The sequence below is a fragment of the Tachyglossus aculeatus genome, chromosome 9 (genome assembly GCF_015852505.1).
Source record: "Tachyglossus aculeatus isolate mTacAcu1 chromosome 9, mTacAcu1.pri, whole genome shotgun sequence".
In the NCBI taxonomy this organism is placed as follows: Eukaryota; Metazoa; Chordata; class Mammalia; order Monotremata; family Tachyglossidae; genus Tachyglossus; species Tachyglossus aculeatus.
The window spans coordinates 6,889,209-6,915,558 of NC_052074.1; the positions used below are offsets into that span (position 1 = coordinate 6,889,209).

Consider the following 26,350-nt stretch of genomic DNA (forward strand, 5'->3'; position numbering starts at 1 on the left):
AAGCTTGGGAGTCAGCGATCCTGGCTCCTCCACTTGCCTGTTCTGTGACCTCGGCCAAGTCGCTTCACTTCTCTGGTCCTCAGCTTTCTCATCTGTAAAATGGGGATTCAATATCTGTTCTCCCTCCCAATTAGCCTGTGAGCCCCTTGTGGAACAGGAACTGTCTCTGACCTGATTATAGCTGCCCTAAGGCTAAGTAGCCCCTCTCAGGGTCACACCTGGAGAGTTTCCAGTCCTCTACCAGTCTCAGCTGCTGGAGGGAGAGTCAAGCAGAGGCCTGTCAATCAGTCAATCGTATTTATTGAGCGCTTACTGTGTGCAGAGCACTGTACTAAGCGCTTGGGAAGTACAAGTTGGCAACATATAGAGACAGTCCCTACCCAACGGTGGGCTCACAGTCTAAAAGGGGGAGACAGAGAACAAAACCAAACATACTAACAAAATAAAAAATAGAATAGATATGTACAGGTAAAATAAATAAATAAATAGAGTAATAAATATGTACAAACATATATACATATATACAGGCCTACCCATTCCATTCCTAGTTTGGCCGATGGCTAGCGAGTGGAAGGCATCCTGCTGCAAGTTAAAACTCACCCATGCTGGGCAGCAGCGGCACGGGAAAGAGTCGAGGGTGGAGACTCAGGTTCACTGCGCGGAAGGTGACAGTGGTAAACCACTTGCGGATTTTTACCAAGAAAACTCTGTGGATGCACTCCCAGAACGATTGCAGGTGGAGAGCGGGGCGTTTTGGGAGAGATGTGTTCGTGGTGTCGCTTCAGGTAGGAAATGACTCGACGGCATAAGGCATCCTCCGCTCCTCCACCGCTAATCTCCTCACTGTACCTCGTTCTCGCCTGTCCCGCCATCGACCCCCGGCCCACATCATCCCCCGGGCCTGGAATGCCCTCCCTCTGCCCCTCCGCCAAGCTAGCTCTCTTCCTCCCTTCAAGGCCCTGCTGAGAGCTCACCTCCTCCAGGAGGCCTTCCCAGACTGAGCCCCTTCCTTCCTCTCCCCCCTCGTCCCCCTCTCCATCCCCCCATCTTACCTCCTTCCCTTCCCCACAGCACCTGTATATATGTATATATGGTTGTACATATTTATTACTCTATTTATTTATTTATTTATTTTACTTGTACATTTCTATTCCTATTTATTTTATTTTGTTGGTATGTTTGGTTCTGTTCTCTGTCTCCCCCTTTTAGACTGTGAGCCCACTGTTGGGTAGGGACTGTCTCTATGTGTTGCCAATTTGTACTTCCCAAGCGCTTAGTACAGTGCTCTGCACATAGTAAGCGCTCAATAAATACGATTGATTGATTGATTGAGACAAGAACGCTCAGTAGAGTGCTTGGCATATAGAGAACACGTGGCAGATACTGTAGTTATTATTTATCTCACGAGGAACTCCTTTCTACACTGACGAATATTGCTTCTGAAGGCAGAAGGAGGTACAGACTAAGGAAGCGGTTCCATATGCCGAAGGAAAGATAGTCATTCATTCAATCAATCATATTTATTGAGTGCTTACTGTGTGCAGAGCACTGTACTAAGCGCTTGGGAAGTACAAGTTGGCAACATATAGAGACGGTCCCTACCCGACAACGGGCTCGAAGTCTAGAAAGGGGAGACGGACAACAGAACAAAACAAGTGGAAAGGTGTCAAGTCATCAGAATCAATAGAAATAAAGCTAGATGCACGTCATTAACAGAATAAATAGAATAGTAGATATGTACAAGTAAAATAAATAGAGTAATAAATCTGTACAGACATATATACAGGTGCTGTGGGGAGGGGAAGGAGGTAAGGCTGGGGAGATGAGGAGGAGAGGAAAAAGGGGGTTCGAGAGAAAAAAAAGATGGCTCAAGAGGGGGTCCTCTGAGCCAAGTTTGATTCTCTGCTGGGCTGGGAATTCACTGGCATGAATAGAAAATTCTGCAGATGAGATCCCCGTCATTTCTACATCAGAATAATATGTCAGGCCGAGGACAGGCGTGTGGCCCCAAGGATGATCAGATTCTTCCCAGCCCGGAAATCAGGATATCTTGAAGATACCATCGCTTGCTAAGAGCACATCTTTCCTCAAACTAGAAAGCGTTAACTTTTGGAAATCTCCCGCAGTAGCCTTTCATATATCTTACTTATTTAAACTCACTTTGATGGTATCGGAAACACATTTGCAGGTAAATTACATACATAGTCCTTTTATTGGATATCGATTGTACTGCCTTGCATTCCAAGGCAGACTTAATTCAACAATTCCCTAATTAGTTAAAGTCATAACCTATGTCTTGTATTCATTTACCATTAATTAAACCTTAGCTGTTTATTACACTGCAACCCAAATCCGATAGCAGACCCATAGAGCCATGGAAGAGGGAGTGGGAGGTCAATATTGGAAATATATGGTGTAAAGTCCCCCCCTGATGACTGCATTGTTCACAATCAATACGGTCAATGCAACACAACTTTCTTAGTTGCTATGTCAGCAAGACAAAAAGTCAATTCTAATGTTATGCTAGTGAAAAAAAATGGCGATTATTGAAAAAACTTTGGCTGGCAAAATAATTTTCTTTGTTAACTTTGGGCTCTACTTTTTTTTTTACATATATACTTTCAAATTTTCTTAACCAAATGGAGGGCCGTTTGGAAAAGACCGTGGTTCACGCTAAACTGGAAAGTCACACGCAGTGGCTGCCGCTAAACTGTTTCTCTAAACCAAGACTCTCTAACGAGGTTTAGTTGGTCCAAATTCCAGTGTATTATTGCCTTTTCCATTTAAAGGACCACTGACCATGCAGTATTGAGGGTCTTGAGCACTTACCGGTTTTGCGAAAGCCCTGTATTTTCACAAGGGCTGCTAGGTTAATAAAGGCCCATTGGAAACGAAGCCAGCTGGCCACCGTCATCTCTGCCGGCCTCAGGAAGAGTGTCTGTCGGTCAGTTTCATTCATTCCTTCATTCAATCGTATTTATTGAGCGCTTACTGTGTGGAGAGCACTGTACTAAGCGCTTGGGAAGTACAAGTTGGCAACGTATAGAGACGGTCCCTACCCAACAATAGGCTCACAATTTAGAAGTGGTTGTTGTCCGGGTGATCCTTCCCCGCTTCCGCGGGGATCAGAGGAGCTCTTTGCACCTCAGTTGATATTTTTCATGCTCAGAAAGCTGCGTGGCCTAGCGGATAGAGCACGGTCCTGGGAGTCAGAAGGACCTGGGTTCTAGTCCAGGATCCGACAGTCATCTGCTGTGTGACCTTGTGCAAGTCACTTAACTTCTCTGGGCCTCAGTCACTTCATCTGTAAAATGTGAGCCCCCCATGTGGGCCATGGACAGTGTCCAACCTAAGTCCCCTGTATCTCCCCCAACACTTAGAAAAGTGCCTGGCACATAATAAGGACTTAACAAATACCTTTTTAAAAAAAAAACGAAAAAAGGCTCAGCATGGCCTATTGGAAAGAGCATGGGACTGGGAGTTAGAGAATCTGGGTTCTAATTCCAGCGCTGCGACTGAGTGAGTTTGGGCCCATCACTTAACTTCTTGGTGTCTGCTTCCTCAACTGTAAGATAAGGATTCGTTTTATCTGTTCTCACTCCCCTTAGACTGTGAGATCATGTGGGACAGGGACTGTGGTTGATTATATTGTGTCATCCCCAATGCTTAGGACACTGCTTGGCACATGGTACGTGCTTGATACCACAAGTATTAATAGGAGGAGGAGGAGGAGGAAGAGTGGGAGGAGGTGAGATAAGCTCTTTCCAGATAGGGAATATGTTTTCTTTTTCTGTGGAGATCTCCCAAATGCTCTGCATGCAGGAGGGGCTCAGTAAATACTATTGGTTGATCGATCATGTGACTGGACCATTTCCCAACTTATATTTTTCCCACCTATTGAAACCAGCTGTCTCTTGTTCCAGGTCATGGTCATTTTTTGTTTGAATCCCGGTCTCTCGGAAGACTTCACCAGGGTGAAGTTTTCCCCTTTGAAAGTGGGCTAGTTATTTCAGCAAGGGAGTTTGTTTATTATCTTTCCTCCTGAGCCCCTCGTTGCAGGGTGGGTTTGAATTGAAGGAGCAGTTCTAAGCTCAGGGCAAACTAGGATTCGACATCCAGAGAGAGCAGTGTAAGTTTGGACTGCGGTCCTTCTGATGCTGACCTCCGGGTAAGGATGTTCCCGTCAGATGAAGCAGTTGGGCTGGGCAGGTAGTTCCGTTTCTGGGATCCATTATCTGTTGCCCTTCTGGCCTACAGGGAGAGTCAAAATGTTGGCAGGCCTGCTGGCTGGTGCTTTTTGGGCTGTGGGTTCCACTGAACGGTCAGGAATTTGATGGCCATCACTGGAGTGGCGAGGGGGCAAATTTAGTTGTAATAATAATAATGATTTTGATGTATGTTAAGTGCTTACTTTGTGCCAGGCATTGTACTAAGCGCTGGGGTGGATACAAGCAAATCGGGTTGGGCAGAATCCCTGTCCAACGTGGGGCTCACCCTCTTAATCCCCATTTAACAGATGAGGTAACTGAGGCACAGAGAAGTGACGTGACTTGCCCTGGGGCACACAGCAGACTGGTGGCGGAGCAGGGATTAGAATTCAGGTCCTTCTAACTCCCAGGCCTGTGCTTTATCCATGAGGCCACAATGCTTCTCATCTAGCCACTCTAGAAAAAGTGGGCGAGTCTCCTGTACTCCCCCTTTTTCTCTTTTAGAGGCAATCAATACATGTATTTAATGAGCGTCCCCGGGATGCAGCTCACTGGACTCAGAATTTGGGAAAGTACAATCGAGGTAGAAGACACAGTCACTACCCTGAAGGAGCTTATAGTCTAGTGTGGAGAAAGACGTAAATTCATTTGCAGACGAAGGAAAAGAAAAATGGGTGGGTTGCTAAGAAATAAGCTGTTATGCACTGAAGTGTTACGGGTGGGTTGCAGTGTTCATTTGGTGCAGGAGGGCTGAATTTTGGAACATTGGGACAAGGAATCAATCAATGGTATTTATTGAGCGCTTACTATGTGCAGAACACTATACTAAGCACTTGGGAGAGTGCAGTGCAACAGAATTTGCAGATGTGTTCCCTGCTCATAACAAGAGAAGCTCAGGTTCAATTTTTGAACAGGCCCCCTTCAGCCTTCTGCCCCTGAAACTCTCCCAAGCGCTTAGTACAGTGCTCTGAACACCATAACTGCTCAGTAAATAGCAGAAATTGACTGCAACTACAGTAGGAGATCCTGATGAGGAACTCACGACCCTCCCGGGCGAGAAACAAACTACTCATACGTTGGTAAATGGGTGAAAAAAAAAAATCCTCTGAAGCAAATCACTTTTGTATTTCCAATTTTATTGGAAATCTGATTAACGTGGGATGCGAAAAGGCAAACCTGACAGGTGCAAAAAGTACATAAACATCAGGTAAATAAAAATGGGTCAGCTCCATAAATATCCATCTATTTACTTTCCAAACAGTAATTATGCTTTCATCTCAGGAGTGTCCGTCCCTCCTCCCGCCTCTAGAAGAAATATATTCTGAAGAAAACAGAAAAAAAACCTCTCAGAAAAGTATCATTATAAAAGGACCCCCGGAGTTGTCAGAATGTTTGACCTGAGCCTGTTGTAAATATTCAGGGACACAAATATTTCTGAATCTGGCTGGGCCAGAGGATAGATCTGGGCTCCTGTTAAAGTCATCAGTTACCATGGTTATTATCGTTAAGTGCTTACCATGGGCCAAACACTGGGCTAAATGCATTTCAGGCAGATCAGACTCCGCCCTTCTCCTCCATGGGGCTCAAGGTCTATGAGCGGATCAATTAATCAGTGATTAATTGTTCATCAATTGTTGATCAATTATTGAGCGCTTACTGTGAGCAGAGCATTGTACTAAGAGCTTGGGAGAGTTTAGGCAATCCGTCGGATTTATTGAGCGTTTACTGCGTGCAGGGCACTGTACTAACCGCTTGAGAGAGTACAATTCAACAACAGACACATTCCCTGCCCACGACGAGCTTTCAATCTAGAGGATGAGCTAAGAGTCTGTAGACGCGTTCCCTGCTCGTTACAAATTTAGTCTAGAAGGAGAGACAGACATTAATGTTAATATATAAGTCCTGGTGGATCCCACATGGAGCTTCCCAGCCCTTCACGTACTCATCGGTGAATTTCGCCATCAGCGACGTCTTTGAATGCAAAGGACAATTCAGTTTTCTCGTGGGACCCAGAGTTTCAGACAGAGTGGCTGCCAGGCCTGGTCAGTATGAAGCTGAAATGTTCCGCGGTGACCTCATTTATTCTAATATTCATTCCTTTAATGAAAGCCACGATGTCTAAACAGGCCCACATTTGGGGCTTGTGGCTTGGTAATTAAAGAGAATTATGTCTGCATGAGTTGTACCTTTTTAAAATTTGTTACATTGTTAGTAGTGTTAAAAAGTAATATTTGGGTCGATACCGGTATAGATTTTTGTAGATTTTCTACTCACTGAGGCATGCAGTCAATACCTAATTTCTCTAGAGATATACTGCACTTAACATATTGAGCTGTTTTAAATACTTCAGACCTGTGCATTGAGTGTGTAAGAGCCATTTTAATTTGCCATCATTGATGACCATAAGAAGAATATAAGCTATCCAAATTACGGGCTTTTTAAAGTATGTCTGTATGTGCAGGGAATTACAGATCTCTCTCCTCCTTGCTGCCACGGGAAATATATTACATATTTTATTATTTTTCCCACTTTCCGTGAGTGCAGGAGATCCGAGCCTTAACATGTTATTTCTTGCACGGCTTCACTTCACCCATAATCCGGTGCTCAGACCTATAAAATGTACAGGAAATAAACCGGGGATGGATGTACACGTTGCTTAGAAACCAGGAAGAGAAATGAGTTAGGCCGGCCCCCAAAACACCAGGGTACCCCAAGCAAGATGTCCACAAGCCACGTTTAAAACTACCACTACCCCAGAAACGTGCCGTTCGTGACTCCAGTTTTCAGACAAATTGTATTGTTATCGCTTGGTCGTTGTAAGAGTGGCCTCGTCTGCTAAGCCGGTGTCTCCTCACTCCTCAGAAACCTCCAGTGGTTGCCCATCCACCTCCTGCTCAAACAGAAGCTCCTTCCCTTTGGGCGCTAAGGCACTTCATCAGCACTCCCCTCCTACCTTTCCTCATTTATCTCCTTCTGCCACCCATTTCACACTCTCCGCTCCTCCAGTGCCAACCTTCCGCGTACCATGATCTCGTCTAGCCCACCTTTAACCTTTCCCATGTCCTCCCTTGGGCTTAGAACTCCATCCCCCTTCATATCTGACAGTCCACCACTCTCCTCGCCTTCCAAACCCTGTTAAAATCCCATCTCCAAGAAGCTTTCCCGGACTAAGCCCTTATTTCCCTTCTGTCCTCCCCTCTATATCAATCAAGCGCTTGGCTGGGTACTCTTCAAGCACTGTGCTACTCACCCCAGCCCCACAGCACTTATGTAAACATCCTTCTATTCTGTTATTTGCCCTATTTTTATGTTTGTGTAGACTGTAAGCTCCTTGTGGGTAGAGATCTCATTCATTCAATCATTTATTGAGCGCTTACTGTGTGCAGAGCACTGTACAAAGCGCTTGGGAAGTACAAGTTGGCAGCATATAGAGACGGTCCGTACCCATCTCATCTACCGACTCTGTTACATCATACTTTCCGCAAGCATTTAGCACAGTCCTCTCCCCACAGTAAGCACCCAATAAACACCGTTGATCGATCGATTGTCACAGGACACACAGTCTGGTTTTTGGTTTGGATGGGAAGCCGAGTGGCCTAGTGGGTAGAGTGTGGGCAGGGAATCAGAAGAACCTGGGTTCTAATCCCAGCTCCACTGCTTGTCTTCCGTGCGATCGCGGGCGAGTCACTTCACATCTTTGTGCCTCGGTTCCCTCATCTGTAAAATGGAGATTAAGACTGCGAGGCTTAGGCGGGGCAGGGACTGTGTCCAACCCAATTTCTCAGTAGCTACCGCAGTGCTTAGTTCATGGCTTGGCACATAGCGCTTAACAAATACCACAATTATGAGTCAAAAACGTTCATTACGTGAGTTATCCCATTTGGCCTCAATACAGTGGAATTAGTGCACTGGATTGGATTTGGGGCCCCAACGAGACAGGAGGACCGTTGTCTAACAAATCAAGAGGGCCATCCGGGCAAAGAGCGGGGTGGTTGTTGGAGTTTCACTATGTGACGTTTTCTGGGCGCAGCGGTTTGGAAGGGCCTGGGCAGAGGCAGACCTGCCCTGCCCCACGCCCAGAGTGGTTTTTGAACCAAGGTTCTCTGTGTGGGAGCGGGGGCTATTCTCAGGAGCTTAATGCTCTTGTTTGAAGGGGGACACACAGATATTCGTTTTTAAACACATTTATAGAAACGGCAGGAAACAATATCCACCCTAACATTTTCCAGCTGTTTACAGATCTCCTCGGTGCTGGAGCCTGATTGATATATCCTCAAATCACATTTCCTCTGATTTTTTTAGACCGATATTCATCATTAACTTCATCAAGTGATCCCCCTGCTCTGATGTGTGTTTTCCCGGCCCTTATCTTACTCTTATTCTCACTCCCTCTCTTCCATCAAACTGAATTTGTCATCCCCCTTGGCAAACGTTTTCCATGCCGCAGTATTATTAGATCTGAAGCGAGCCTTCCCTCTCCCCAGCACCTGTAGTCTTGAAGCTCAGGAAAACAGAATGAGGGCTCTCGGAGGGTTCTTCTCGTCCAAAGGGTTCACCATCCCTGCCACCCGGCTACCGGGCAGAAAATCCCTCACCAGTCCTGAGTCATCCTCCACCCTGCCACAATGCTTGCTGTTCCTTAAACCAAACTTAAACCAAAGTCTCCTCCCCTCCCCTCTCCCACCCATCTCTGTCCCCGGCCTGTCCCCTAGTTCGGCAATCAGGATATTATAATAATTGTGGTATTTGTGCCGAGTGCTGTTCTAAGCGCTGGGGTAGACACGAGATAATCAGGTCGGACGCAGCCCGTGTCCCACCTGGGGCCCGCGTGGACTTAATCCCCACTTTACAGATGAGGTAACTGAGGTTCAGAGAGGCAAAGCGACTTGCCCGAGGTCACGCAGCAGACATGTGGCAGAGCCGGGATTAGAACCCACGTCCCCTGACGGCCTGGTCTGTGTTCTATCCACTAGACCGTGCTGCTTCCCTTGATACCGTCTAGAGAAGCAGCGTGGCTCAGTGGAAAGAGTGCTGGCTTTGGAGTCAGAGGTCAGGGGTTCAAATCCCAGCTCTGCCAATTGTCAGCTGTGTGACTTTGGGCAAGTCACTTAACTTCTCCGTGTCTCAGTGGCCTCATCTGGAAAATGGGAATTAAGACTGTGAGCCCCCCCCCGGGGACAACCTGATCGCCTTGTAACCGCCCCAGCGCTTAGAACAGTGCTTTGTACATAGTAAGCGCTTAATAAATGCCATTATTATTATACAGTATGGATATGTTGATGGTATCTGTTCCGCGAGGGCAGGGTGATTTCAGGCAATGGCTTTCCACCCCCCTTCTCTCAACCTGAAGGTTTTCAGGCATTAGGATAATGCTAAAAACAGACGATGGATCCCCAGACACTTAACAACCGCTTTGAACTGTCCTCACTCCACCACCTGTGACGCTCGGTTTTGTCGTTGGGCCAGGATGGGAAGAGCTAGAACTCTAAGGGCTGGAAACCCATCAGTGGAATTTTTGGAGGGCCTCCTGAATGCCAAACACCATAGTCTTTCAAGACTATAGAAAGACTATTCTCCCTGGAGCCTCGGGAGATTACCACCAGAAGCAAGAAGCCCGATCCCTGCCCTCAAAATCTTATATTCTACTGGCCCGACTTTGGATTCTCATCCTGTGTCTACCTCAGTCCTCAGCACAGTGCTCAGAGCATAGTGCTTAACACATTGCCTCCTAGCCCCTTTAGCTCAAACGCAGTTGCCTCCAAAGTGAAATGGTTGAAGCAAGGCCTGACGGAGGTTTACCCTTTGGGATGGAAGAATTCAGTGACTGGGGGGAGATTTTGACCAGGTGATCTTCTCCCATGATTATGTTGCGACATTCCAGTCATCCAGGAAGGATCTGGACCACCCAGGATCTGCCCAGAGCCATGGGGGGAGGCGAATCCACTCACTGTGCTTGGTCAGTTTGGACTGGAAGTCTTCCTTGGAACATTGAGTCATGCTAGTCCTAAAGCGACATTTATATGACATTGGTTGGATTGCAAGCTCTTTGTGGGCAGGGATCTTCTTCAGTGCTCCTTTCGTACACTCTCGAGGGCCTTAGCTCAGTGCTTGGCTCCCAGGCAAGTGCTCTGTGATTATTATTCATTCAGTCGTATTTGTTGAGCGCTTACCGTGTGCAAAGCGCTGCACTAGGTGCTTGGGAGCGTACGATAAACAGACACTGATTGATGGAAGATGTCCTGAGCGGGATCCCCGTGGAGCATTTGTGAGGTGATGATAATGATAGTAGTATTTGTTAAGCACTTAACTATGTGCCAAGCATTGTACTAAGTACTAGGATTGATGAAAGATCATCAAGTTGGGCAGAGCCCCGGTCTCTCATGGGGCTCACAGTCTAAATATGAAATTAAGATGTTTTAGGTCACACAACAGTCAAGTGACAGTGCCGGGATTAGAACCCAGGCCTGCTGACTCCCCAAATAGACCATGCTGCTTCTGGGATGATTTGTTCTTCCCCAAAATGTTGTCCGATTTTTGTAGAGACGCCAGCTTGAATCCCATGTCCAACCCGCTTATCCTGGGTCTACCTCAGTCCTCAGCACAGTGCTTGGAGCATAGTGCTTAACACATTGCCTCCCGGCCCCTTTAGCTCAAACGTAGTTGCCTCCAAAGGGAAGTGGCTGAAGCAAGATCTGACGGAGGTCTACCTTTAGAGGTGGAACCATTCAGTGGATATACGTTGCGGAAAGTCCCTGGCTGTGTCAGGCACAGCTGAGGCAGATGGCAGTAAACTCTCCAAAGTTTGGCACGCTGGTCCGTCGAGAGGACCGACTCTCTTGGGGAGAGGAAACTAATTTCTATTTTGAAGTAGTAATCTAAATATAAATTAGACTGCAAAGGGAGACATCACTGTAGAGGTGTTATCCAGCCCGAGAGGGTTTAGTCGGAGAACCGCGTTAGCATAAATCGTACTTTGGATTCTTCTGTCTTTGGTTTGGAAAGCCAGCGTGAGTTCTAGGCCCCATCGCGTGGCATTTGGAACAAAACATCGTCGAGGGATCTGGTTTTCCAAATATATGCTACTGTCACTTCGCGTCAACCTAAAGTATAAGCCTGGTGACTTCTTGGTCCAGCAGAGCTAAGTCATAGCACGTAGGAAATTTAAAAAGGAGAGGAGTAGAAAGACTGTGTTAAGCAAAATAGAAAACCTTTCGCTGATATAGAAGCCTATTCAGTTTCTCAAAACACCTCATAAAGCTGCAGACGGTCGGCAGTCAAAGGGAAAAGGGATTGGTGTTCACGAGGTAGTTTTTTTATGTTTTCCTACCGTGACTAGTTTTTAACAACGTGAAGTGCTTACTATGTGCCAAGCACTGGGGTAGATCCAGGATAATCAGATTGGACACAGTCCCTGTCCTACATGGGGGTCACAGTCTAAGTGACTAAGCACTTGGGAGAGTACAATATAACACAGTTGTTAGTTGTTAGATACGCTTGTCGACAACAAGCATACAGTCTAGAGTACAACAGAGTTGGTAAATACATTCCCTGCCCAGAAGGAGCTCACATTCGAGAGAGGGAAAGAGAAATTAAATAAATTACAGATATGTATATAAGAAGTGTATAAAAGAAGTGGTATTTAATCCCCATATGACAGATGAGGAAGCTGAGCAGAAGGAAGTGCAATCACTTGCCAGAGTCACCCAGCAGGCAAGTGGTGGGGCCATGATTAGAACCCAGTTCTCCTTGCTCTCAGACCCGTGCTCTTTCCATTAGGCCACGCCGCTTCTTTCAGATTGAGACCTGTATGTGCACTGAAGTGATCGTTCCGATTCTTCGAGCCCCGTCGAGGCGAACCGCTCCGTGTTAGTGCAGCAGGGGTGAAAATCCCACCCGGTGCTTATTTTCAGTAACAACGTGACGGCCAAAGAAGGTTTTCTCTTCCAAAGATGTGAGATTGGTGAGGAGGGGGGGAGTCTTAGAGATCTCCCGCCACAGGAAGGCTCACCTTTGAGTTCCGAACACTTTTCATTTTCAGCGTTTTGATTTCCTTCTCAGCGGCGGTAGAGAACGGCCGGAGGAGACTCTCTCCCTGTTTCAGTTCCACCAGATTGCTGTGAGACTACTACTGCTTTGGGGCCGCAGTGGGGAAAACCACAGCTACTTTCTCTGTCCTCTAATACCGGCTAGCAGGTGCCCTACTAGCAGATCATTAAATGGGTGAAAGATGGGAAAAGTGAGTGAGAAAGTAGCGCAATTAAAGGGTGACCCAACTTGAACAGCGACATAAATATAAAGTTCGCTCTCAGAGGGTTACTCCAGAGGAAGGCCAGTTTTGGACGATGGGCTTTAAAAAGCCAAATGACTTGACGTCACTTACAGCCTCGGGTCATTGACTTTCCTCAGAGCCGGAAAGAGTCCATTTCGATTCAGACTTTGTCTCCTCCGACACTCGCTTGCTGCCTAGATCATTCATTCAATCATATTTATTGAGCGCCTACTTTGTGCAGAGCACTGTACTAAGCGCTTGGGAAGTACAAGTTGGCAACATATAGAGACGGTCCCTACCCTACAGCGGGCGCACAGTCTCGAAGATCATCCAAAGCAGGTGCCGGGAGAGTGTTTTGCGAAAACTAAGGGATCCGAAATCCAAAGCGCTGGTTTCGACGGTGGTAATCTGGAATTGCCAGAATGGAAAAAAAAAAGGACTGGTGAGCCCGTGTGTACGAATGGAACCATTCCGCAGTTAATGGGAGATTTATTGCCGAAGAAATCGCTACAGAACAGCGAGCGGTAGAGATTCTGTTTTTATTTTAATACGAGAGCCAAGTCTTGCATTAGGACATTGTTGAATCTAGTGCAGGAAATAAACGACACCCGGGGGAGAGTGGAGCATTCTGCTAGATTGAAGGGCCTTTAATAATCCAATGCTCTAATAGCAGTTAAGATAGAGTATGTGTAAGAGCTAATCTTGTCTTCTGCCTTTAGAATAATTTACGCAGGGTAACCCAAAACAGTTGTGATGGGTCGGCACTGAAGCCCTTCGCAGATGACTTTTTAAATTAAAAAATAAGTTTGCTGAGTGACTTTTCAGAATTTATTGAATGCAAGCTCATAAAATATGATACCCGTTTACGGCGGTTTTAACAGCCACATACTGCACCGCGGGCCGCCTCGTCCTTCCCCAGACGAATGCTTCGGAAGAGGGATAAGCTACTAGCCCCTGGCAGCGGGGAACCCAGGAACAAAGTTGAAAAGAATAAATTTTACATTATGAGGCCCGCAAAGTTGCCGGAATCCAGTTCCTATTACGAATGGGAGTGCGATTTCTCCGCGGTGCCTTCTTCCCTCGGAGCGGGGAGCACCAACCTCAGACACGTGTGGAGTTGCACGGAGCTCTCTCTACCTCAGATTTATCACTGGCTTCACGAGGAGGCCTTCGGTTCCCGGTTCGCGGGCCCGTTTAGTTTTTCCGGGAAAAGGCTGGGGCTGGGTCAGTCCCAAAGCCTCCCATTTTCCGGAGGTGAGTTCTCGGAGTTTTCCTCGGACAACGACCGCTCGTTCGACGTGGCTTCCCCTCGGCGATGGGTCTTGCCACGGATGGCCGGGGTAAAGCGAGGCCCCGGTTGGACTTTCTATCGGGGAGGAAACTGGCAGAATCGGCGAGGGGCGTCCGCGGAGCTCTTGCGTACAGTAGCCAGCGTCCCGGCCGTCGGGGGAAAATCGTGGACGGACTCCGTGTGGGAACCATACACTAGATGGCACTTTTATCCCATCTTTCAACTTCCAGGACTCTCGCGGGGGAACAGGAAAGGCCATCAGTGTTTAGTCTGCACTCCAAGGGTCTCCGCATGACCAATGTAGACCCCGTGGACTTCCTGGAACATGTGTTAGCAATTTAGCCGCAGACATTTATTTCTTTGTTTTACTGCTTGGCTCTTTGAGAAAGTGTCGGTGCTGGGTTATGGGCTGTCTGGATCATGTCACAGGCCATGGGGATCAAGGTCATGTGACAGGCCAGACTAAGGAAGGATGAAGTCGGAGGAGGTGAGGAAACTGACCCTACTTTCAACAGCAACAAGTCACTGCCTGTCTGTGGACTGGGGCCAAAAGCCTGGGCGTTTTAGTTCGAATCCAGCTGAACAAACAAAACGCTCTGCCCGTTCGGCTTTTTCATATTTCACCAACGGTCGTTCGCTCAAAGCCTCTTCTATTTTTTAAGAAGACGTCCTTAATCTCCCCCTCATCCTTTTTCTCTTTCTTTTTCCCTTTCTCTCTGTCTCTCCGTTACTCCCCTAGCCCCGTCCAGACGAGGTGACCTTGAAATCCTTGGCTACTGCATGCTCCGGTGGTTCTGTGGGAAGCTGCCGTGGGACTCCGACCTTCAGGACCCTGTGGCCGTCCAGACTGCCAAAACCAAGTACAAATTTTCACGTCTTCCGCGCTGCCCCTTAGCCTGTCGAGACCCTCCTTTTCCCTTGACACGAAAGCCAACTCAAATGCCTTCCTTTTAAAAACAAGTCAGCCAAACTGGGGGGGGTGTCTTTCCGGAAGAAGTCCGCTGAAATTCACGCAGAGATTCCAAAAGTACGGTAAACCTCAGTTCCCTCCTTTAGCGGGATCCCCAAACCAGTCGAACGGCGGCAGATTAGCAGGGCCGTGTCCTCACAAGGGTTCCAAGTGTTACGCGGACGGGATGGAGAGCTCTGAAAGAAGCAAAGCAGATCCGCTCCCCTCCGGTCCCGTCTCTCTTCGGAGAGCACGACTTCTCCGGCCCCTATTTCCAGGTCGCAGTTTCCTCCTTCCTTTTTCGAGAGAAAACTATCCTGAAAGTGGATTGTGTCACCTCCATGTAAACGCAGTTGGTTACATTCCGAGTCCAAACCCTGTAGGTGCCGGACTCTTTCACCGTGAGGTTTAGCTCTGAATCAGATCACAAATTACGTTACCCTTGAGGCCCTGTCCCGGATCCCACTGGAGAAAGGCAGTGGCACGGAGCACAGAGCGACCGGGTTTTTATTATTGGCCAGGAAACGCTCAACTGCACTTCTCCATAGGTCTGTGATATCACTATTGGAAGAAGCGCCAGACTCTAAGCCAGTCACAAGGGAAGGGTCCGATTAGGAGAGCCGATGTTCCGGCATCGGCCCTTGAAAGGGAGATAAATTAGCCGTCCGATGGGGTGATGCGGTTTGCATTTGTTGTACACGTTGAAGTAGATTGCATTCCCCTTCCCCCGCCTCCAAAATCGACACTTAAATAGTTCAGCATTTGATCAGTCGGCTCACTCATTCACTTCAGCAATTAATATGGGGAAGGTCGACATCTACTACCGTGCTCAGTAGAATGTGGCTAAGCACAGTCTCCACAGTCCCAAAGTACTGATAACATCTGATTGCAATCCAGAAATCGTGAAATTCAAGCTTTTATGCCCTTCTTGGCCTAATCGCATTCGGGTTCGAAGGTATTGCTGACATTATCGATTTTCGGTGTATTTGGTTGATCCGAATGCACTACCGAATGTGATTTTTGCGAAGTTTTATTTGGCTCCAAGTTTTTGTTCTTCACCAAACCAATATGCCAACATGAAGATTGCTAAATTATGGTTCCCCTAACTGCCATAACTTGGCTCTCCTGCTCGTATGTGGTATTTTCTGTTATTTTGCCTGACAAAGGTTTATACCTTCCTATCCATAAACCCAATTTGTCCTGGTTATGTTTATTGTGGCAGCGTAGCTCAGTGGAAAGAGCATGGGCTTTGGAGTCAGAGGTCATGGGTTCGATTCCCAACTCCACCATGTCAGCTGCATGACCTTGGGCAAGTCACTTAACTTCTCTGAGCCTCAGTTACCTCATCTGTAAAATGGGGATTAAGACTGTGAGCCCCACATGGGACAACCTGATCACCTTGTATCCCCCCCAGCGCTTAGAACAGTGCTTTGCACATAGTAAGCGCTTAACAAATGCCATTATATAAAAAAGGCATTACGTTACATTGCATTTCTCTGCGTGTGTGTGTATTCATTCATTTATTCAATCGTATTTATTGAGCGCTTACTGTGTGCAGAGCACTGTACTAAGCCCTTGGGAAGTACAAGTTGGCAACATATAGGGACGCTCCCTACCCAACAGCGGGCTCACAGTTTAGAAGTGTGTATGAGAGAGGGAGAGAGAGAGAGAGAGAGAGAGAGAGAGAGAGAGAGAGAATGAACAAACTGCCTAGGCTTGAAAAACCCAGGGAGAAGTCAGATGTTGCAGTAAGCCCATTATGCATTTACCATAGAGATCTTGCCTGTTTGTGTCAGGGTTTGTATGTGGGATACAGCCAGTAATGGTATCTAACTGAATTTTTGATTTTGTGATGCGCACACTTCTACCATTTCTCTGGAGGTAGATGCTCACTCTGGCCCATGAGAGGGATGGGAAAGGAGGCCCTTTTTTTCACTCTGTGGTCTGTCAACCTGTTCTATTCCAGCTGAACAAAAGCACATGTGTCTCACCAAGGACACACGTCCGTGCCTAATTCGAACCTTTCAAAAGGAACCGCCTGAGGAAAAAGGAAAGCCTCTTAAAATATTCTAAAAAGCCAGATGGACTCTCTTTGCACATTCTTCTTATAAAAGAAGGAAAAAAAAAAATCCTGAAATTTCAGTTTTCTCCAACTCATTCTGCAAATGGAGAGTGACCCCGCCACACATCAGCGAAAAGGTGAAGCTCAGCCCCCGTCCAATCTCCCGAGCTGAGCCCGATACCTCAACTCCCCTCCCAGCCGGGGCTGGTGCTCCCAGGTGGAGCGAATCCTCCCATTTGCGCCTCTCCATCCCTCGCCGTTTCTAGAGAGAATGGTGAATTTAGCCACCCGAGTCCGAGTTTTGCCGTCTTCTGATTTTCCCGCGGACTCACCACCCGCTCCAAACGCGGCTTAATCCCGTGGTCTGCTCTTCCCGCTGCAGCCTCATGGATGAGCTCCCCGATTCGGTGATGGAGTGCGCGCCTCCTGGAAGCAGCTGCGGTAAGTACTCCTGGAGCAGGGCACCGCACCCCATCCCCTTCCAAAATAACGCAAGAAGGATTGAAATTTGGGGTGAAGGGAACGCGGGTCAGATGGAGAGACGTCGTTGGGTTTCCAGTGAGCACGAACGACGAACGTGCAGTAATGTGAAACAGAAAGCCGCCCTGACTCATTTGATATTTCGGCGGGACGTGTTGCAAGTCCCTACAAATCATCATCATCAATCGTATTTATTGAGCGCTTACTGTGTGCAGAGCACACAGTACTAAGCGCTTGGGAAGTACAAATTGGCAACATATAGAGACAGTCCCTACCCAGCAGTGGGCTCACAGTCTAAAAGAATCCTCAGCAAACTTGTATCACATCACTTGCGAGTATAATTCGCGTCTCTTTTACACCTCCACGGAAAGTCCTGGATTTATGGGGTGGGGAAAACACGGACGAGTCCAGCTTGATGTTGGCAATTTTCTAAAATGGAGGACCAGTCGACTTCAAGGGAGACGTCCTTCCCCATTATCCACAGTCAAAAAATTCCATCGTGCTTCCCAACTGAAAGCAGGGAAGATTTTCCGTGTTTCCGTCAGTGAATGAATTGTCCTATTTGTTAAGCTCTTATTACATTCATTCATTCGTAAAATCGTATTTATTGAGCGCTTACTGTGTGCAGAGCACTGTATTAAGCGCTTGGGAAGTACAAGTTGGCAACATACTACATGCCAGGCCCTGTACTGATAGAAGATAATTTGGTTGGACACAGCCCACGTGAGCTTCCTGGTCTTAATCTCCATTTTTCAGATAGAAAACGGAGGTACAGAGTTAAGTGACTTGCCCAAGGTCACACGGCAGACAAGTGGCGGAGCTGGGATTAGAACCCAGGGCTTCCGACTCCCAAGGCTGAGTCCTTCCCACTAGGCCTGAGTATAGCTCACCCCTTTTCTCCTCGTCCCCGTCGCCCTCTCCGAAAAGAAACGTAAGTAAGCTGGGAAGTCAGAGCCAAGCTTCACTCTCCCCGGGCGGGGTGTGTGTGTCAATAATAATAATAATAATAATAATAATAATAATAACAATAACAATGATAATAATAATAGCATTTATTAAGCGCTTACTATGTGCAAAGCACTGTTCTAAGCGCCGGGAAGTTTACAAGGTGATCAGGTTGTCCCACGGGGGGTCACAGTCTTCATCCCCATTTTGCAGATGAGGTAACTGAGGCCCAGAGAAGTTAAGCGACTTGCCCAAAGTCACACAGCTGGCAATTGGCAGAGCTGGGATCTGAACCCATGACCTCTGACTCCAAAGCCCGGGCTCTTTTCCACTGAGCCACGCTGCTTCTCAAAATTAAGCGAGCAAAAAATCACACGCACGTGAGAGTTGGGCTTGTGCTTTCTGTCCTGTTACAGATGCGTGCTTCGGTACGGCTCTTTTGAGCCCAACCAGGAATCTGGAAGAGAAATACCGGCCTCCTCCTTCGCACACTGTAAACCATTTTCTTTGATCTTAAACAATGGCCTTTATTTCAACGAAGATTTCATTCATTCATTCAGTTCATTCAATCGTATTTATTGAGCACTTACTGTGTGCAGAGCACCGTACTAAGCGCCTGGGAAGTCCAAGTCGGCAACATATAGAGACGTTCCCTACCCAGCAGTGGGCTCACAGTCTAGAAGGGGGAGACAGACAACAAAACAAAACAGATTAACAAACTAAAATAAGTAGAATAAGTATGTACAAATAAAATAAATAAATAAATAGAGTAATAAATACATACAAGATGAGGACCCAGGTCCTTCCGACCTCCGAGGCCCACGCTCTAGTCACTAGGCCAACCTGCTCCCACAATGTGCTCAAGAACCCAGAGAACTTCCGTACACATTGGACGACGCACCCCAATCGATGAGGAGTGTTTATACCTCCTCCGCACATCCGTATATCCTTGCTCCTCTGCTTTCTGGAAATCATCATCATCATCATCATCATCAATCGTATTTATTGAGCACTTACTGTGTGCAGAGCACTGCACTAAGCGTTTGGGAAGTACAAGTTGGCAACATATAGAGACAGTCCCTACCCAACAGTGGGCTCACGGTCTAAAAGGGGGAGACAGAGAACAAAACCAAACGTACTAACAAAATAAAATAAATAGAATAGATATGTACAAGTAAAATAAATAAATAGAGTAATAAATATGTACAAACATATATACATATATACAGGTGCTTTGGGGAAGGGAAGGAGGTAAGATGAGGGGGATGGAGAGGGGGACGAGGGGGAGAGGAAGGAAGGGGCTCAGTCTGGGAAGGCCTCCTGGAGGAGGTGAGCTCTCAGCAGGGCCTTGAAGGGAGGAAGAGAGCTAGCTTGGCGGGTGGGCAGAGGGAGGGCAGTCCAGGCCCGGGGGAGGACGTGGGCCGGGGGTCTAGGGTAGCGATCGAGCCTACTGATGCTCTTGTACTGTACTCTCCCTAGCGCATAGTACAGCGCTCGGCATACGGTAAGTGCTGCCGATGAATTGATCGATTCCTCCCCTGGGAGATTCCAAAGGCCAGAACAAGGAGGGAAAACGCCGCGCTTCCTCTCATCCCCTCCCTGTGTGCCTGTGGCTTCAGTCCAGAGTGTACAATCCCCATTCAACAAGAGGTCTGAGTTTTCAGTCCAGCAATCCCATCAGTCAATGATATTTATTGGTTTTCTAGATTGGTCCAATGCAGAGGGAGGGAGGGAAGGCTTTTTTTAGTACAGTGCTCTGCACACAGTCAGCGCTCAATAAAGACGATTGAATGAATGACTTGTCCTTCCCAACCGCTCAGTCCAATGCTCCGCACACAGTAAACGCTCAATAAATACAATTGAATGAATGAATGAATGACCAGTCCTTCCCGAGCGCTCAGTCCAGTGCTCCGCACACAGTCAGCGCTCAATAAAGACGCTTGAATGAATGAATCCCTTGTGTATATGTTTGTACAGATTTATTACTCTATTTATTTTACTTGTACGTATTTATTCTATTCATTTTATTTTGTTAACATGTTTTGTTTTGTCGTCTGTCTCCCCCTTCTAGCCCGTGAGCCCGCCGTTGGGTAGGGACCGTCTCTAGATGTTGCCGATTTTACTCGTACATATTTATTCTGTTTATTTTCTTTTTTTAATATGTTTTGTTTTGTCGTCCGTCTCCCCCTTCTAGCCTGTGAGCCCGCTGTTGGGTAGGGACCGTCTCCATATGTTGCCAACCCGTCCTTCCCAAGCGCTTAGTACAGCGCTCTGCACATAGTAAGCGCTCAATAAATACGATTGATTGATTTTTTTTAACTCGGACGGGGTGCTCGCCTAATGGAATTCACTTCCTGCAAAACTCTGCTCCGCAGGCGAAATAGCCCAGTTCCTGGCGTGTGCCCACGGCCTAGCTTATGAGGAAAAGCCGAAGTATCAAGTACTAAAGGACATCCTGCTGGGCGGATTGAAGTCAAGCTGTGCTGTCCCCGACGGGCCCTTGGCGTTTTCCAGTTGCGGATGCCCCGGAGAGGTAGGATTTCCCCAACGGTGGACGGAGCCCAGGCCCAGCGCTTCCCGGGCAGCGGCCCGGGCTGGCTGGCCGCTTCGTCTCTCCCTGCAGAGGAAGTTGTCTGAGGTCTCCGAAGGAGTCCCACACGGCGCTTTCGGGGCTAAGGTTTGTCCGTTGCCCGTTTCCCCGGGCTCGGCTGCCAAGTTGGATGTCGGCCCTCCAGGAGGAAGACTGACCTCTTGACCTGCAGCCTCTCACATCAAAGAGGGAAGCCCAGTGGGCAGCACCTGGCCCTCAGAGCCGGGGCCACCCCCATCCTCTCCCCACCTCTCGTGAAAGGCCGAATTCATTAAGGGCCAAGCCGTCGTTCATTCATCAGTCATATCTATTGAGCAGTTTTTGTGTGCAAAACACTGAACCAACCGCTTGATGATGATATGTATCTATGTTTGTACATATTTATTACTCCATTTATTTATTTATTTTACTTGTATATATCTGTTCTGTTTATTTTATTTTGTTAATATGTTTGGTTTTGTTCTCTGTCTCCCCCTTCTAGACTGTGAGCCCACTGTTGGGTAGGGACCGTCTCTATCTGTTGCCAGCTTGGACTTCCCAAGCGCTTAGTACAGTGCTCTGCAGACAGTAAGCGCTCAATGAATGCGATTGATGGATGGATGGATGGGAGAGTACAATGTGACAATAAACAGACACATCCCCGGCCCACAATGAGCTAACAGTCTAGAGGGGAAGAGAGACGTTAACATGTCGTTGTGGGCAGGAATGTGTCCGTTTGTTGTCATAATAATAATAATAATGACATTTATTAAGCGCTTACTATGTGCCAAGCACTGCTCTAAGCGCTGGGGAGGTTACAAGGTTGTCCCATGGGAGGCTCACAGTCTTAATCCTCATTTTACTCTATATGTTGCCAATTTGTACTTCCCAAGCGCTTAGTACAGTGCTCTGCACACAGTAAGCGCTCAATAAATACGATGATGATGATGATTGTACAGATGAGGTAACTGAGGCCCAGAGAAGTGAAGGGGCTTGCCCAAAGTCACACAGCTGACAGTTGACGGAGCTGGAATTTGAACCCATGACCTCTGACTCCAAAGCCCGGGCTCTTTCCACTGAGCCACGCTGCTTCTCTAATGGTACTCTCCCAAGAGCTTAGTATAGTGCTCGGCACACATTAAGTGCTCAACAAATGCGATTGAATGAATGAATGAATAAATATAAATACATTATAGTTGTACGTAAGTGCCGTGGGGCTGGGAAGGGGGAAGAATGAAGGGAGCAAGTCAGGGTGCCACGGAGATAGTGGGAGAAGCCCTTTGGAGGAGCCTTCAGTAAGGCTTTGAAGCAGCAGAGAAGCAGCGCGGCTCAGTGGAAAGAGCCCGGGCTTTGGAGTCAGAGGTCACGGGTTCAAATCCCGGCTCCGCCAAATGCCAGCTGTGTGACTTTGGGCAAACCACTTCACTTCTCTGGGCCTCAGTTCCCTCATCTGGAAAATGGGGATTAAGACTCTGAGCCCCCTGTGGGACAACCTCATCACCTTGTAACCTCCCCAGCACTTAGAACAGTGCTTTGCACATAGTAGGCGCTTAATAAATGCCATCATTAAGTCACTTAACTTCTCTGGGCCTCAGTTCCCTCATCTGGAAAATGGGGATTAAGACTCTGAGCCCCCTGTGGGACAACCTCATCACCTTGTAACCTCCCCAGCGCTTAGAACAGTGCTTTGCACATAGTAGGCGCTTAATAAATGCCATCATTAAGTCACTTAACTTCTCTGGGCCTCAGTTCCCTCATCTGGAAAATGGGGATTAAGACAGTGAGCCCCCTGTGGGACAACCTGATCACCTTGCAACCTCCCCGGCGCTTAGAACAGTGCCTTGCACATAGTAGGCGCTTAATAAATGCCATCATTAAGTCACTTAACTTCTCTGGGCCTCAGTTCCCTCATCTGGAAAATGGGGATTAAGACTCTGAGCCCCCTGTGGGACAACCTCATCACCTTGTAACCTCCCCAGCGCTTAGAACAGTGCTTTGCACATAGTAGGCGCTTAATAAATGCCATCATTAAGTCACTTAACTTCTCTGGGCCTCAGTTCCCTCATCTGGAAAATGGGGATTAAGACAGTGAGCCCCCTGTGGGACAACCTGATCACCTTGCAACCTCCCCGGCGCTTAGAACAGTGCCTTGCACATAGTAGGCGCTTAATAAATGCCATCATTAAGTCACTTAACTTCTCTGGGCCTCAGCTTCCTCATCTGGAAAATGGGGATTAAGACTGTGAGCCCCCTGTGGGACAACCTGATCACCTTGTAACCTCCCCGGCGCTTAGAACAGTGCTTTGCACATAGTAAGTGCTTAATAATGCTATTATTATTATTATTATTATTATTATTATTATTATTATTATTATTATTATTATTATTATTAAGGGGGTGAGAGCAGTTTTCTGTCTGATAGGAGGCAGGGCGTTCCAGGCCACAGGAGTGGTTTCTGAGCACCTTCCTAGGAGCCCACTGTTGGGTAGGGACTGTCTCTATATGTTGCCACCTTGTACTTCCCAAGCGCTTAGTACAGTGCTCTGCACACAGTAAGCGCTCAATAAATACGATTGATGATGATGATGATGATGATGACCAGGTTTCCTAGCCAGCGGCCGTCCTGGTGTGCTCATTCATTCATTCATTCAATCGTATTTATTGAGCGCTGTGTGCAGAGCACTGTACTAAGCGCTTGGGAAGTCCAAGTTGGCGACATATAGAGACGGTCCCTACCCAACAGTGGGCTCACAGTCTAGAAGTGTACTCAGCCCGCTCAGGTCTCGCCCCGAGCCACCCCGTTGAAAACCTGTAAACGGAGAGCGGCCCGGCAGAGTCGGGGTCGGGGCGGAGGTGGTGGGCGGAAGCGTCGGTCGGCAGGATTTCTCGGGAACCTCGGATCCCGACGATCCCTCAGGAGCCGGGAATGCCCGACGCAGGCCAACGTGACTGATCGGCTGCGAGATGAATGGCGAGTCAGGTATCGGGGCACAGATGGTTCTGATTTGCCGAGTTCTGTAGCTGCCGCGACCGAAGACATAAAATATCCTCCTCGTCATAAATTAGCTCCGTGGAAGCCGAACCTCGGCACCCGGACTTTACAACCGTCAATTAGGAGGGAAAGAAGTATTCGACCGGCTGCGGTATTGACATCTGTAAGGCTGCATAGTAATCATTCCTAATAGAAGAGACTCTCTGTTTGAGGAGGTTTTGCATGGCTAATTAACTACCAGGGAGAATATGTAATTTTTTCATGATCTCCTGATTGTCACCTTTCTCTCATGATACAATTAGGCTTTATCGTAGCGAGAGGCCCCCTAACCAATCGTCAGCACTATTTACGAAGTGCAGGAAGGTAGAACACAAGTTCGTGTTTAATAAAAAGCCGGTGGATTTTGATCTTGGTAATTAGGGCGACTTTCTCTCACAGTTTGATTGACTTTTGAGTGGGTTTTTTTTTTTTAATCTCTTTTGCAGCAAAACGCAAAAGCCATTCTCTTTCGCCCACCGTAATGGTCACCACTTAATCCACACTCGTTTTAGCTGCTTTTTCTCAATTTGGTAGTTTTTCAGTTTAGTGAACTTAATTGACATATAAAAGCAGCCGTCATGAAATTCCATCTCCGCAGTGCCCGGCTTTTAGAAAAATGCCGGCGATCCGTCCACCGGAATCTGCCGGGAATGTGGAAAGGATGATGTTTATGATACGAGACTGGGTTTTTAAGGATAGACCAGAGCAGAAAACCTTTTGCCTCTCCACGGCTCCTCCCTCATGAGATACTCAACCCAAAGCCATCCTTTACCTCTTTGTTCTTCAGGGGACTCTGGAACTAATTAGAGGAAGAGAGAAGCGGTAAAGACTGGTGGGTCATGGGGAAATTAAATCCTTCAACTTCTCCGTCTTGGAAAAAAACAAAAAAAAGTTACTGTCAAATTAGCTGGGAGCCATGCGCTCTGCCCAGCGCTTTACACCCTGTGGGCGCTCAGTAAATATTCATTTATGAAGATGAGGACTTCAGGAAATCTGACATTTAACATGTGCGGGCTCAGTGGTGGAGGGTCGTGGGGGGTGGGTGGGTTTGGGTTGACAGAATTTCGGAGAGCATTTAATGAAGGTTATTTCTCAAGTTTTTTCTCCGGACGTAATTCTACCCAAGTTATGTAGTTCAAATGTAAACCACCTGCGTTCTACGGTAGTCATTTGAGCTAATTCTATTTATTTTATTTTGTTAGTATGTTTCGTTTTGTTCTCTGTCTTCCCCTTTTAGACTGTGAGCCCACTGTTGGGTGGGGACCGTCTCTATATGTTGCCAATTTGTACTTCCCAAGCGCTTAGTACAGTGCTCTGCACATAGTAAGCGCTCAATAAATACGCTTGATGATGATGATGATGATGATGATGATTGAATGAATGAATGAATGAATGAAAGTGGCAGAGTGGGATTAGAACCCAGGTCCTTCTGATTCGCAGGCCTGTTATCTATCCACTACACCAAGTAGTAGAGGTAGTACTTCTAGACTGTGAGCCCACTGTTGGGTAGGGACCGTCTCTATATGTCGCCAACTTGTACTTTCCAAGCGCTTAGTCCAGTGCTCTGCACACAGTAAGCGCTCAATAAATACGATTGAATGAATGAATAGTATGCAAGCTATATGTCGTTCTAAGTATAGGTGAGGTGAGGTAAGAGGGGGGCAAGGTGGTGGACTGCTTTAAAGCCAATGGTGAGGAGTTTTTGTGGGATGCAGAGGTGGGTGGGCAGCCACTGGAGTATTTTGAGGAGCGGGGTAACGTGTCCTGAACGTTTTTGTAAAAACAATGATTCAGGCAGCAGGGTGAAGTACGGACTGGAGTGGGGAGAGGCAGGAGGCTGGGAGGTCAACAAGGAGGCTGATAGAGTAATCTAGGCAGGAGAGGATGAGCGATGGTATTAATGTGGTAGCGGTTTGGATGGAAAGGAAAGGGTGGATTTTAGCGATGTCGTGAGGGTGGCACCGACGGGATTTGTTCATAATAATAATAATAATGGTATTTGTTAAGCGCTTACCATTTGCAAAGCACTGTTCTAAGCGTCGGGGGGATACAAGGTGATCAGGTTGTTCCATGGGGGGCTCACAGTTTTAATCCCCATTTTCCAGGTGAGGGAACTGAGGCCCAGAGAAGTGAAGTGACTGGCCCAAAGTCACACAGCTGGCAATTGGCAGAGCCGGGATTTGAACCCCCGACCTCTGACTCCCAAGCCCGGGCTCTTTCCACTGAGCCCCGCTGGAGTTAGTGTTGGATTGAATATGGGGTTTGAGTGACAGAGACCAGGATTACGCCAAGATTCCCTGGGGCTGAGACTGTGTGCTGGTCAGGCGCTGTGCCCTCCCCTCCCAACACGCCTCCCCGCCAATCAATCAATCGTATTTATTGAGCACATACTGTGTGCAGAGCACTGTACTAAGCGCTTGGGAAGTCCAAGTTGGCAACATATAGAGACAGTCCCCACCCAACAGTGGGCTCACAGTCTAAAAGGGGGAGACAGAGAACAAAATCAAACATAGTAACAAAATAAAATAAATAGAATAGATATGTAC

At 47.4% G+C, this 26,350-nt stretch overlaps 1 protein-coding gene across 1 annotated transcript in view; it reads left to right on the top strand.

Annotated features, from left to right (window-relative positions):
• The window catches only part of VRK2 (VRK serine/threonine kinase 2), a 77,882-nt gene that overhangs the window by 42,977 nt on the left and 8,555 nt on the right, over nt 1–26,350 (top strand). Inside the window, exons 9-11 of the mRNA XM_038751835.1 lie at nt 14,508–14,628; nt 17,162–17,220; nt 20,580–20,737. Coding sequence (XP_038607763.1) covers nt 14,508–14,628; nt 17,162–17,220; nt 20,580–20,737 — 338 coding nt within the window. The remainder of the gene's footprint in view (nt 1–14,507; nt 14,629–17,161; nt 17,221–20,579; nt 20,738–26,350) is intronic.